Source organism: Corapipo altera, unplaced genomic scaffold (assembly GCF_003945725.1).
Source record: "Corapipo altera isolate COAL_440 unplaced genomic scaffold, ASM394572v1 48b, whole genome shotgun sequence".
NCBI lineage: Eukaryota > Metazoa > Chordata > Aves > Passeriformes > Pipridae > Corapipo > Corapipo altera.
The window spans coordinates 10,170,442-10,184,884 of NW_020884884.1; the positions used below are offsets into that span (position 1 = coordinate 10,170,442).

The following is a 14,443-nucleotide window of genomic DNA, read 5'->3' on the forward strand; positions in this document are numbered from 1 at the left end:
ACCTTTAAGTGGATTTTTGGTGGCATTTGAAAACCAAAATTTCAATTCCACTGCAATTTAATAATAGTGTTGATGTTGCATTTGGCTGTGCTGCAGTGTGACCCGGCACAGCAAGGCTTGGTGGGTGCTCAGTGGCAGAATTTGCAAGCAAAGAACCACAAAACACAGGTTTTCTTCGGCTAGAAAGTTGCAGAAAAATGTTTGATAGCTCTAACTGGGTATAGTCTAGGATAAAGTTGCCTGTGGATCAAAGTGAAAACAGCATGAAACAGGCTAGACCTACTGGCAGCCTTCCAGCTGCTTCTCCTTCTTTGCAGGGTTTATGTTCTTTTACCTACCCGGACCCAGCCTAGGGAACCAGGTGCTTGCTGCCAATTAGTCTTGTCAAGACAGCCCAGAGCTTCTCTTGACAAGCCTGACTGCTGACAGCAGCTGTGGGATAGTCTTGGGCAGGATTTTAACTCCTTGCTTGCCAAACGCTTTGCAGGTTAAATCCCCTGGTCTCATTCTGCAGTTATTCAAATATGCTTCTATTTTATGAAAGCATATTTTATACAGAAAGTGATCTAGACTTGCAGTGGTGCTGTAGTGATAGAGTTTATGTGCCAAACTTCTGTCATGAAAGAATGTAAGTTGGGAGTTAAGTCGTTATGAAGGTCACTTTATAAGTTTGTGGATGCTATTGGAGCCGTCCATGCCAGCCCACCTTCTCCTTGCTGTAGAGAGTGGCTGTAGCTGGATAACACACCAGGCTGCTCTGACCATTTTCTCTCTGGTAGCTTCAAGTTTAGTCTCTCTCCGGTATTGCAGTGGTGCAAGGGAGTTTGATCAGGTTCCAGGTGATCTGTTAATGTAGTTGAGCTACAGTTTACAATTAAATGTTTCATATTTTTGAACAGTTCAAGTAATTAATGGTGCTAGAAAGATAATCTCATTTCTAATTGTGGAATTTTCCTGGATTTTCTTGTCTTTTACATGTGTGTATGCTGTTGCTAATATCAAGTCCTTTGCTCCAGTAGTATTAGCAGTGAACAAAATACACAGGTGCTCTCCATTAAACCTCACTGAGTTTATTTTCATCAGAAATGGCGAATTAATGCACTGAGCAATCCACAGTGTGAGAGATTTAAATTTTTTTAAGTGCATGTGGCAATATCTAGTCTTCAGTTAACTTTTTTAGTAGCAATTCCTAAGAAACCATAGCTTGGGCTGTCACTCTTCTCAGTTGTTGTGGTTCTAGAAGGTTTTGAGCTCTTGGGTCCATTTCACTGAAATTTGAAGGAAGGGGGGGCTACTTTTTATGTCTTGTTAATTGTGTGAGTAGCAATAATGCTTTTTCCTATGCAGTCGCCATTGTAGATACATCACTAGAGAAAGCCAAGTACAACTTTGTTTTCCTCAGTTTTACAAGGTGGCAGCTGGCTCGTTTGTATTGGAGATTATGATCTTTTGCTTGGTCAGGTAGAAGGGACACATGGGAAATGCCTGGGTGCATGAGAAGAGCTCTGTGCAAAGGAGATGCCTGTAAGGTGGTGGGGGGAAAGGCTACAGTGGTGAGAGAGAGGCATTAGGCAGGCTGTTGAGGTTTTGAAAAATGTAGTGAGAAGAAATAGGACTGTTAAACCAGTATAAATTGATCCCAGAACAACTGTGTTTGCAAAATAGGCCATTTGCAATTGAATGAAATGCTCTGTTTACAAAATATCTTAAATTGGATGTTTTTACTGAGCTAGTCAAGGGTGTGGGATGTGATTTGATTCATCTTTTCAACTTTGCTTCCAATTTCCTTTGCTTTTAGTGAGGCATAGCTATTAAGGTATGCTTTTTCTTAACTCAGAACTCCGAAGAATTACATACGAATAACCATTAGATCACTCTTTGTATCAATTTGAGACCTATTTATATTTTAGAACTTTATAGAGCAGGATAGGCGTCATCAGGTAGAAACAAATTCTACCCTGCTGGGGGAGAGCTCCCGAACTTCTCAGAGTACTTATAGCTTTTGCAGAGGTCATCAAGAGGGCTGCTGTGTTTAACTTGAATACTGACTGGAACCATTTATTCTGCCCACATGAATATATAAAAAAAAAAGTATATTGGCAGCTTCTGTTTGAGCAGAGTTAAACATAGCAGCACAGAAAACATTATTACAGCGAGTCACCTAGAGTTCTCTTCCACAGCAGGTACCTTACTTTGCTAACTTAATGCCTTTTCTTTTATTTTTTTCAAATGGTAAGGTGAAGTTATGAGTTGCCTGATTAGGGTGTAGGGAGGCAATTTAAAGGAAACTGCTTCTGTTTCATGTTGCTTGTGTGGATTTACACTTTATGATGAGTGGCCATCAGGATACTGCCTAAATTATTTGAAGGTTTCTTTACTTGGCATGAATATGTACCATTTTCTTGAATTTCCGGAGTTTCTACCCTAGAGATCTATCAGCATGTGGAGTTCTTGGTAGATCTGTAAAGGGTTATTTCTGTATTAATATCTGATGTTTGCTATGTGTAGCTCTGTGATCCTCATATGATCAGAAAGACGAACTTTGTTCATGATGGTTGTGTCATTACCCACTAGACTTGTGCATGTACAGGGAAAGGAGTACTTCAGAAACAGTTGTCTCTATTTTTGGTTCAGAGGTATTCACATTCTGTTCTTCCATTGATGGTTTATCTGCTTCAGGGGTTTTAGATTTTCTGAACAGTATTTTCTAGTCCAATGTGAACACATGTAGCCCTGACATTGTCTTTTTTGAACACCAAAACCTAATAAGGGGCTACAAGGACATAGTCCACTGTTCAAAATGTCTTGGAACAGTATTTTTTAACTGAGGTTACCAACGTGTAGCTGCTTGGAAAGAAACTGGCAGGACATTAGCTATCCTGCGTTTTGCTCATTGTGAATCTATACCAAGGAGGGGGTGGAGATTATTTCTTGCTTCAGGTTGGAACAATGGCAAAATATAATTATTTTTCTTTGATTTGACAGTCTACCAGCTTAAGTCCTTGAAACTTGTAGCATTCCTTGTGTTTTAGCAGTTTCAAGCCATCAAACCAACTCAGCATTTTGTTTTTGAAGTAAGGGTTTTCAGTGGCTTGAACGTTCAATGCAAATGTTCAAAGCAGCAACTTATATAGTCTTAATCTCTCTCTTTGCAGCCAGAGCCCCACAGTTGATTAATATATAGGCTTCAAATGGGGATTTCTCTTCAAAGTAGCCATCTAAGGGTTTAATAACTTCAGCAGAACTAAGTAGTGCTGCTGTGGAAGGAAGCAGCCTTGCCCTGGCTGCTGTTTCCTCCCTCCTCATCCGTTCCTTCTGTATGTTAACTTGAATGTTTATACAGAAGTCATAAATCAGATGGAGTAAATGATTGAGACTTTTTCTGAGAATTCATTTTAGTCTGGATCAGATCCTTGAGCTGGTTGACTGAGCAGCCATATGGTGTACAGACCACCTCCTGCACCAGCACAGGTGGCCAGGAAGAGGCTGATGCCATTTCTTCTGGTTGCAGTGCTGACTTAGGCCAATTTTGTGTTGTTGGAATTGCAGCTTGGTGTCCTTTACCTCTTCTCAGCAGGTTTGACTTTTGGTTTGGGGGTTCAGACCTTCAGATTTGTCTTGCTGTGCAACTGCAATTCCAGTTTATCAAAGCCTATTAGGAAGAAAACAGTAGTACTTTATCCTAATGGGGCTTTCATGAGCACTTGAGACTATTGGCCCCTTTACCTTGTCTAGTTAAAAAACTAGAAGCCACCTCTTCCTTCCAACCCTCTAAATCAGTTCTTTGAGCTGTCTGCAGTGAGCACATTTTTGTGTGTGTAGAAAAATATATATTTCCACTTGAGCCAGCATATTCCTTTTTTTTAAAGAAATGTTATCTCTGGTATTACAGTAGTAATTCATTATTTCTGGAATGTGTACTGGAAGGGAGGAAATTGCTTTGTAATCCTTAATATTGCCCTTTGTTCCTTCCTTGAGTGGGTTACTTGAAACGGTAGGGGTTTGCCAGCTTTATTCATTTTGACTGAATAAGGTTGAGGAGTGCTGATGTGAGCAGCTCTGTTAGTGCATCCCTAGGAACAGGAGCCTGTCGTGGACATTTGGCAGTGTGCAAATAAACAGTGACCTCTTCAGCAAGCATCCCTTAATGGAAGCAAAATCTTTAATAACACAGTCTCGTCACTATGAAGTGAACAGTTTTAAAGTAAGGGACGATACAAATAGAAGCATAGTCTCCCTCCAATCTTTTTGCTTCTGCCTTCATGGTCCATGGTGGTGTGTACCAGTGTCACAGAATGTTGGCCTGTATAGGCTCCTGCTAGCATTGAACTAAACAGTGTGCAAGGAGCAGAGAGATTTTTCTCTCTCCTCTCTTTTCTCCTTTCAGGGTATTGATTTTTGAAGAACCGTCTGTTTTTGTTTTCCTTCAATGTTTTGACCTTGTGGTCTTTTAATGTTTTGAAGCTATCATCTTATGAAAACACCAAAACAAATAATCTTGTAGATTCTTGTTTGAAGTAATCATAGTATACCTGCTTTGTAAGGTGTCATACTTTGGGCATTGTATCATCTTTTGTGAAGATGGTACATTTTTAGAAGTTAATATTTTGAATATAACATTCCACATGGATTAATTTTTAAATTAGGTAAGTTGTGAGAGTGAAATGAGTGTATTATATCATAGCACCAAGCCTGACAGAGTTCCAGAAGTGTTTGGACAATGCTCTCAGGCACATGTGATTCTTGGGGCTGTCCTGTGCAGGGCCAGGATTTGGACTTGATGATCCTTGTGGGTCCCTTCCAACTCAGGATATACTGTGACTCTGTGATTCTGTTATGGAAAGCACAACCTTGACTTTGACTACTCTTTTTAGGCAGTAACAGGCAAAAACTCCAGATAGATCATGTGACACTTCTGGAAAGAGTCTTGAGTTTTCACAGTAATCCAATAATATATGGTATTTTAGGACTACAGACAGGTTGTAACTGTTTGCTTTATCATACTGCACAAATGGTTTTCCTAGCTCTCTTTGTGGTTTCATCATTTGTGCACTCAGAATACTTGAAGACTACACTCATGCAAACTTCATGGCTTTGAATGTCTCTAAATTTACTGCAAATGGGACTGTAGTGCTAAGATACCACTGTTCATTGCTTCTGAAGTCCCTGTAGAGTGCTTATTACCTCTTATTTTTTAAGACAACTAATGCCAGTTTAAAGTAGGCAGGAATAACTTTTAGTTGAAAAGAGATTGTTTCAGGAACATTACTAGAACTTTTATTTTTCTTAGAAAAATAATTGAAATAATTTTTTCTTAGGAAATCCACAAATTGTTGAATTCACTTTGTGCATTTTGGTGGAATGACATTTATTTCCTTTTTAGGTTAGAATAACTATTGGCAGTGCTTCTTCGTAAAACTGGGATGGCTTTAGGACCAGTTCAGAAGCAATTGTGTTTTGTCAAGCTTAGTGCTGCCACAAGAAATCTGTGAAACTACACATCTGTTGCACATTGATTTAAACTAATTTAAAATTACTAGATTGAATATGAAATACTTTACCTATGACTCAAGTTTAAATCTAACACAAGGTTGAGAGGTTTGACTGAGACAGTCACCCATAATCAAGGTGCTGTTTTCCATTAGGAAAGGCTGGTTCCCAAAGCAGCCACTCCCTCTTGGAGCCACAGGGGCAGATTTTCTGGGCTGTGTCAGCTGGATAGCAATGGGGATGTGATAGATAGGTGGTGCATCGACTGCTCATGTTTCTGACCAGAACTGAGGAAGAATGGTGGTATATAACACTAATACCATTAAGCATGACACTTCCAGGTAAGCATCCATGTGGGGTTTTTTTGTATTTTTAATGAGCTAAAATGGTTAGCATGCAGCTCCTTTGCCACCTGTACCCAGTAAAACAACATCACTGGTTTTATTTGGAATGCAGGTCTCTTCAGAGGCCTGAGTGGCCTAGTGTCTTAAGTAGGGCTTTGTTGAAAATTGGATAGCCCTTATTCTAGTTACTTTCCCTTCCATGTGCTCTATTTAGGCCTTGCTCTCAACTAGTTATAGTAGGTTTTACTTGTGTCTTGTGTTTGTAGGCTGGCTAGGAACATACTGCAGAAAAAAAGAAATGAGAGTAAATGTTAAAGTTGCAAAAGAACTGTACTTTTTGCTTTAATCTTAATTTTGTACAAAGATTTTGTACTTGTAACTGTTGCTCTCTGAGAAGGTTACTTTTATGGAATCTTTCAATAGCAGTAATGTGGCCTAATTTTAAAAATGTTTCAGTGATTTTAGTGCTTCCAGAGGTGAATGGAAACTAATAATATTTGTACTTTTCTGACACTGCTCTGGAGTTTCTGCCTAGGAATACTAACTTCTAAAAGTCACTTAGTGATTGCTCAACCCCCTCGCTTTTTTTTTCTAGTACATATGCATTATGTGAATATTTTTCTTTCTGTTTTGCATGTAAAGCTTTAACATAAGTTTCCAGTGTTTTCTGTTAATTCTTACTGCTCTCCTGGGCTTGGTTCTAGCATGAAGAAGCAAATTATTCTCCTCTGTTCTGTTACTGTTAGATGTCTGACAGTGATGTGAGCATGCTATATCCCTCAGCTCTTCTTGGATTTCTGAAAAACAATGATGATTATTTCAGGGAAGTGCTGACCTGCTCTTTTAATAAAGAACTTCTCTTGCATTCCACTTTCCCATTTTTAGAATCATGGTTCATATTGCTCTTACTTCACAATCATATAACATCCTTGTGGCAAGTACAGCAGTTGCTTACCTGGAAAAGTAATATTAGAAAAGTGTGTATTTTTAGCTGCCTTTTGATGTGATGTAGCAGCTGGAAACAAGGAAGAGAGACAGTAGGAGGTGATCTGACAGCACTGCCAACCACAGCTTTGGACTTGAGACCCCCATGTGGGGAAACCATTTCACAGGCCTGAGTGTGCCCATTGTGTCTGACACTTCAATGATCCAGATGCCGTGGCTTTGCTCTTGGTTATCAAATGTTTTATTTGAGGGTCCGCCCCATGACTCTATTTCACAAATGTTGTTAATGGATACAAAAAAAGTTCTGTGAAGCTTTGTGTTTGTTAATATGCATTAAAAATATATAGTGAACAGGCAGTTCCATGCACACATTTCAGGTATAAATAAAGTACCCTTTGATATTTGTGACTAATAGTAAATATCTAAATTAAAAAATATTCTAACAACTAACAAAATTTCTCTTTCTTCCTTTGTAGTAACCATGTCCACAACTCAGAGAAGGCATGTAGCAAGTTCATGGTGAGGTGTATACTTGAGACAAGACACAGTGACTCATATGCTTTTCTGGGTAAGAAGTGTATCTATTATAGTCTCTTGAGTGTGAAAAAAGTACTTAACCTTTTAAATTTAACTTTAAGTTTTGAAAATTAGTCTGTCAAGCCAGTATGGTGCTGGTTTTGTCAGTAGAGGGTTTTGGGGTTTTTTTGTGTTTTGGTTTTTTTTTTTTTTTTATTTGTTCTTGAAGCTTTCTGGGAACATGTAGAGAACTTTCCACCTGTCAAACAGTCTTAAGACATTTTAGACTAACAGTGCAAAGGAAGAGCAATAAAGAGCAATTCTAGAATAAAAGACATTGCCAGATAGTATGTGTTTGGTTAGAAAAGTTACTCCAGTTCGTTGTCACAAAGATGTGTACTGTTTCTAGCCTGATTTGCCGAGGGACTGGAGTTTATATACTCTCTCATTCCTTTCCCTTCCCAAAAATTTTAAACATCTGTCTGACGAGGAAGAAAAAAAAAATGTACAACATGAGGAAAAAGTGTAGAAGTCCACCTTATATATACTGTGTTGACAGACTGGCAGCCAGCAAACATGTGCTCTGCCGTGGTCAGCGTGGATAATCTGAGACATCACAACAGCTATGGTTGTTGCCACGGCAGGATATGTGTTTGAATGGTTCCTACAAATCTGTATGTGATCTGACTTATTGGTTCTGCTGCTCTTCAACTCCCCCAGTCCTTCAGTTTGATCCAGACAACTCCAGAAAAAAACCCCAAATTTAGGAATTATTATTTTTTTAGTCGGGAAGACATTCCTTGCTGATTTGCTTACACAGTATGAAACTCTGTAGCATCTTCTATGTGTAACATTGCTCTGCAAGTGTCTTCCTCCTTAGTAACCGCTTGGGTGCTGTGCAGGTTGTCATTAGCACGCTGTTCTAAGTAACTTGCACCAGTAATCTCCAAAGATTATTAGGGCTGTATCTCCCCACTGCCCCCCCACCTTCCTCATCTGCACTAAATTCGTAAGGTCTCATTTAATGCAGTCGGATGTGGATACCTACCTTGCTGGGTTTGCTGGATCATCAGATGACAGGGTGAGGAAGAAAACTTTTGCTTTCTGATCCTGTAACAGTCAGGTGTTTCACTTTCATTCTGCTTTCATGTTTCTCATGTAAATGATGCCTCTGACTCTTCCCCAGTCTTAGCAGATTCTTCTGTAAAGTCATGGGCTTACAGCTGTGGTTCTGCCTTAAGGGACTTCTAGGCTGGACTGCTAGAGTATTGCTTACTTGTTGATCATCCACTTTATTTCACGAGCCCTAGCACATTCACGCACTGCTTCAGATCCCTTTCTAGTTGTGAACAGAAAAGAATTGCAGCAACAGAGGAGTTTTGCTTCAAAATAATGTTTCCAAAGAACGGAGCAGTTTCCAGAGAGAGTTAAATTAGATGAGATGACATGTTTTAGTCCTTTACGTTTAGCACTTCTCTCAGAACTTAATTAGATCTAATTTAGCTTGGCATTGCCTGACTTTATTTAGTACAGAATTAGTCTGTTTCTCTCTGTCCTAGGGCAGTCCTGTGTTTTTGGCAGTCTTGTTCCAGTTATTAAACTGTGTTTCTGAAGATATAGTTTCAGAATACATACTGCTAGTGTTTTTATCTTTTTACTGTATCTTCATGATTCACTGTCATGTTTCTGCTGTGGACCTACTTTCTTTTTAGGTGTTCTTACTAAAGACAGAAAAGCTCCTTGGGCTCTTTCATTCATTTATATCTTAAGTAATAAAGCCAGGCTGTTGGGTGGTTGGTTGGGTTTTTTTCATTTGTCTCAAATGGCTTATATTAATGTGTCAGAGACTTCATAATTCTAAAATTGTCTTTTGATGATTGCCTCATCTAAGAATGATAAATTCTTTTTTCCCCCTAAATTTCTTTTTTTGTGCTATTTGTTTTTAACCTTGTCAGGTTATAGCTGGGAATTTATCTGACCTGCAGCTGAAACTTTTGCTTTTAGATGGCGTATCTGAGCATTTGCAGTGCACTTGTTGGATTTCAATAACTGCTCTCATAGTTTGGAGTGACTTGAACAGTTCCTATTTAGGATTTGTTTTACTGCTGCTTATTGGAAGCTTATCAGGGAGTCATACCTTACATAAGACTTACAAATTCTTCCTAAAAGGAAGAATTTTAGAGTATTTCCTGTCCGCCAACATATGGATAGAACTATGCAGACCCACCTACCTGCCTACAGAAAAATGAGAGGGCCTGCTTGTAAATAAAATGTTCGTAATTTCCCAAAAATTTTCTTCATAGTGATTTTACTAAATATCAGAGTGGAGTAATGCATGTTGCTTCCACATAACCCTACAAAGACTAAGGCACTTTTTCAAGGCAGTGTGTTCAGTTAAGTCATCTTGTTTCTGTAACTTAATTGATAACTGAAGATGTATCCTCATGTTTTTAATTTATATTTTTATTTCAATATTTCTTCTCCTCTTGAATTTAGATAACATAATCCATGGATAAAGTGGGAAAGATGTGGAACAATTTCAAATACAGGTGCCAGAACCTCTTTAGTCATGAGGGTGGAAGCCAAAATGAAAATATAATTGTGAACTCCAGTAATTGCTCATCTGCTAAAGAGAAAGCTATCCAGATAACTGATTTGACTCAACAACAACCACCCAGCAGCCCTTTGAGAGAAAACATTGCTTTGCAATTAGGTTTAAGTCCTTCAAAGAATTCAGCAAGGCGGAACCAAAACTGTGTCACAGAAATTCCTCAGATTGTTGAAATAAGCATTGAGAAAGAGAATGACTCGTGTGTCACCACGGGAGCCAGGCTTGCTCGAAGGGACTCTTATTCTCGACATGCTCCTTGGGGTGGGAAGAAGAAGCATTCCTGCTCTACCAAAACCCAGAGCTCCTTGGATACTGAAAAAAGATTTGGTAGAACACGAAGTGGCTTGCAGAGGAGAGAGAGAAGGTATGGGGTGAGCTCGGTCCATGATATGGATGCAGTATCCAGCAGGACAGTCGGTAGCCGTTCTCTGCGACAGCGTCTACAAGACACTGTTGGGCTGTGCTTTCCCATGAGAACTTACAGCAAACAGTCCAAACCTCTGTTTTCTAACAAAAGAAAGATCCATCTCTCTGAACTAATGCTTGAGAAATGCCCTTTTCCTGCAGGCTCCGATCTGGCTCAGAAGTGGCATCTGATTAAACAACACACAGCGCCTGTGAGTCCTCATTCAACTTTCTTTGACACATTTGATCCTTCCTTGGTTTCCACAGAAGATGAAGAAGATAGGCTCAGAGAGAGACGTAGACTTAGTATTGAAGAAGGGGTTGATCCCCCTCCCAATGCCCAAATACATACTTTTGAAGCTACAGCACAGGTTAATCCATTGTATAAACTGGGACCAAAGTTAGCCCCTGGTATGACTGAGCTGACTGGGGACAAAACCATAACACCTCCAGGGAACTGTGACTCCGAAGAGGACACAACAACGCTTTGCCTGCAGTCACGGAGGCAGAAGCAGCGTCAAATGTCTGGAGAGAGCCACGGCCATATCAGCAGGCAGGGGGCTTGGAAAGTGCACACTCAGATCGATTACATCCACTGCCTCGTGCCAGACTTACTTCAGATTACAGGTAACCCGTGTTACTGGGGGGTGATGGACCGCTATGAAGCAGAAGCACTTCTGGAGGGTAAACCCGAAGGCACTTTTTTGCTCAGGGATTCTGCGCAGGAGGACTACCTCTTCTCCGTGAGCTTCCGTCGCTACAACCGCTCGCTGCACGCACGCATCGAGCAGTGGAATCACAACTTTAGTTTCGATGCCCATGATCCCTGTGTGTTTCACTCCTCCACTGTTACAGGGCTTCTGGAGCACTACAAAGACCCCAGCTCTTGCATGTTCTTTGAACCATTACTTACTGTATCTCTGAACAGGACCTTCCCCTTTAGTCTGCAGTATATCTGCCGGGCAGTAATCTGCAGGTGCACTACGTACGATGGGATTGATGACCTTCCTCTACCCTCAATGTTGCAAGACTTTCTAAAGGAGTATCACTATAAACAAAAAGTCAGGGTGCGATGGCTGGAGCGGGAACCTATAAAAACAAAGTAAATGGAAATCAAAATAAGCTTCTGGAATATGCTTTTTTTTGTGTATTACAGTTTAACTGCAGCGAGCGCACCGACGACGTCTAGCTTTTCTGCAATATCCTATTTAAGCTAAGTGTTAGTATCCTGTCAGATGCTGCCTGCTGTTAATCAAACTAAGTTGTGATGCCTCTTGGAAACAATAAGCAGACAAATTCTGCACGTTTTTCATTAAGGCATAATGAAAATATTTTTGCTAATTTCTAAATATTTTTTTCCCTTTTATAGCTGTAGTAATTGGATGAAGAAACTATGAGGCATTTTCCATGGGGCATTCATGTAATGCTAATAAAGAAAGGCTTTATCAGAGGAGCATTTTTGCTAATATTTGAAGTATTTTTTTAAAATTCTCTTCCTGAAAACGTTCCGCTACTCTAAGTACTAATTTAGCTCACAAACAAGTTTCCAAATACTAGTGAATATTTTCTTTTAATGAAGAGCAGTTCATTAGAAGCAGTCCATTAAGAGTTAATGGTTCTTTGATGCTAACAGATGAATCATGCTTTTCACAGTGTATAAGGTTTCCTAATCATTAAAACTTGAATATGCCTGCTCAGTACTGTAATTCTGTTATAAACACTTGGAGATTTAAGTGGCATTGTTAGCAAAAGTAATAGTGTCTTGGACAGTTAAAAATACCTTCCAGTGTGAATTGCTGCTTCAGTGGCAGGACACAGGATTAGATTATTGCCATAAAACATAAGGTTGTGGTTTTTTTATAAAAAAGAACTTGGTGGCCTGACTGCTAGTAACTTACAATGGAAGGTAATAGTGACAAGAAAAAAATTTTTATTATTTAAAGTTGACTGATATTTTTATGGAGAACATGACAAGTGGTTGAATTATTATAATCAGAGTACAAAATCTGACATATCTGAAACAAATGTCAGGTTTCAAAGGTACTGTTACACTTTATTTGTAAATATATTTCCATTTGCGCTTTTAAAAATGTTTTAAAGTAATATGCACTGATTATAGTTTCAACAGATTACTTAGAAACAAGATTCTAACTTCTGTTTGCTTATTTAATTGGAGATAGAACTTAAAGTAGTTCTGTCTTTAGACATTTTGCACTAAAATTTTGTTGGAATGCCCTGACCCCTGTTTAATGTTTTGTACCAATTGAGTGCTCCCTAGTTTCTTTACCAGCTGCTACAGTATGTTATTTCTTACTTCTCTAGGGCAGTGACCTGTGTGAGGTAGGGAACATTTTGGCTGCAAGTACAATAAACGTTACTCTTGTATGCTACACTAACCCTTCTATTGATGAATTTTTCTGCTTGCTGTGCCTTGTTCTGGCTCTTTGTGCTAATAAAGTACAGTATGTTCAGTGTTATACTTGTATATCTGCTCTGTTTTTATATATTCACGTAACTTGTAGCAGTTAACTGAATTTTTAATAGGCTTTTCTTAGTACTTAGTATAGGTAATGCACAAGCACTGTGCAGTTGAATATTGGTTGGTCAGCACACCGTATTCCTGGTTTTTGTTACAGAAACTTGACAGTGTACACTACTGAATAACGTTTCTGTAGTCACTGCAAAGTAGTGGACTTGTCTGCAGGCATAGAGCATTTTACAGGTTTTTGTAATGTAAAGGATAAATGTTAAGCAAAAAGTGTTCTAAAACATAATTGATCCCCTGTAATGGTTGCTGAAGGTGTTTCAGCTTGTTATATAGCTAACTGCTAAGGTTAGTATTTTGATACTCCCCACTGAGCAAGGAATGCTTATTCCTGTAAATTGACAGTACAGCAGTGGCATTTGTTCACTTTTAGGCTATTTTATTAAATAGATGTACACGCAAACTGGCCAAATGTCCTGTTTTTACCAAAGAATACTGTCAATTTACGTTGGGGTATTTTTTTTTAGTAAAAAAAACTCAAGAGTGGAGAGGTGCAATTTTTGTTCTATCAAATATTTATCCCAAGCTATGATAAACCAAAGTATTTGACAACTTCATCTGAACTTAAGTAATGTACACGTTTATGTTGGTAGAGCTTAAAACTTTTACATCAATGGTGTCGTCATTTTTCCTGAACTCACAATGCACCTGAAGAGGAATGATTTAAATAATTTTGTAATGACTGGAACAGCACTACATGAAAGCTCGTACTGCGAGGGGTTAATCTGAAGCACCCAGAAAGCACTTTAAAACATGTGTTTATATGCTTGTGGAAAATTTGTGATCCCGTTATGCATTCTTTGTAGTAGATTATCTTCTTTCGTGTGTTAAAAGACTTCCACTGTTAAAATGGAACTTTGTTTAGAATATGTAAATACTAAGTTCATGTAATTATGTGTACAACTGTGCTAATGGTCTCTTAAGTTTTGAATTGTATGTGTGTCATTGGATATGCAACTCCTGGTTTAAAATCTGCTCTAAGCATAAAAAGAGGAAAAAGTCACCAGCATGAAATTGCACCTAAGTGTACCTTCACTGTGTCGTTCTCACTGTTCCCTCAGTCAGATCTGAATGCCAGATGAATTTACTTAAAATCTTGCTTTCAATAGTATCATACAGTCAGCCTGCAACCAAGCTTTGTCCCGGTGTAGGGACCTGTTTTTTGTTTACACCTGTTGCAGTTGCTTGTCATAAATTAGCTGTGACGTTGTCAATGTGGTCAGGAATACACATTCGTTTAATTTTTTATCATGTGGTGGAATCCTTGGAGAAAAAAAATAAAAACCCCAAACCCTTATCTCAGAAAGTTTGCTCTTGCCTTTGTGTAAATAATCTTTATGGAGAGATTTAGTGTTCCCTTAAAACACACAAAAAAGGAATGGTCTATTTCTCTACAGCTTTTTTAAAGCTTTGCTTCACTGAAATATACAGAATAATTTGCCAATGTGGTTGTACTAAAATGACACTTTAAATTATGCTGGACTTGAGTGTTGACTACTCAAGTTGCAGTGTATTTCTGAATGAATGCATTTTCAGTTCTAAAGGCACTAACATGCTAGTGTGGGGAGAATGCAAATAATTGATTTC

The 14,443-nt window shown here is 38.8% G+C and overlaps 1 protein-coding gene across 2 annotated transcripts in view; it reads left to right on the plus strand.

Moving 5' to 3' along the window:
* The window catches only part of SOCS5 (suppressor of cytokine signaling 5), a 45,026-nt gene extending 30,864 nt beyond the window's left edge, over positions 1-14,162 (plus strand). For both annotated transcript variants that reach the window (XM_027641443.1, XM_027641442.1), the window contains exons 2-3: positions 7,256-7,347; positions 9,792-14,162. In XM_027641443.1, coding sequence (XP_027497244.1) covers positions 9,804-11,417 — 1,614 coding nt within the window. In that variant the 5' untranslated portion in view covers positions 7,256-7,347; positions 9,792-9,803 and the 3' untranslated portion in view covers positions 11,418-14,162. The remainder of the gene's footprint in view (positions 1-7,255; positions 7,348-9,791) is intronic.
* Positions 14,163-14,443: the final 281 nt, after the last annotated feature.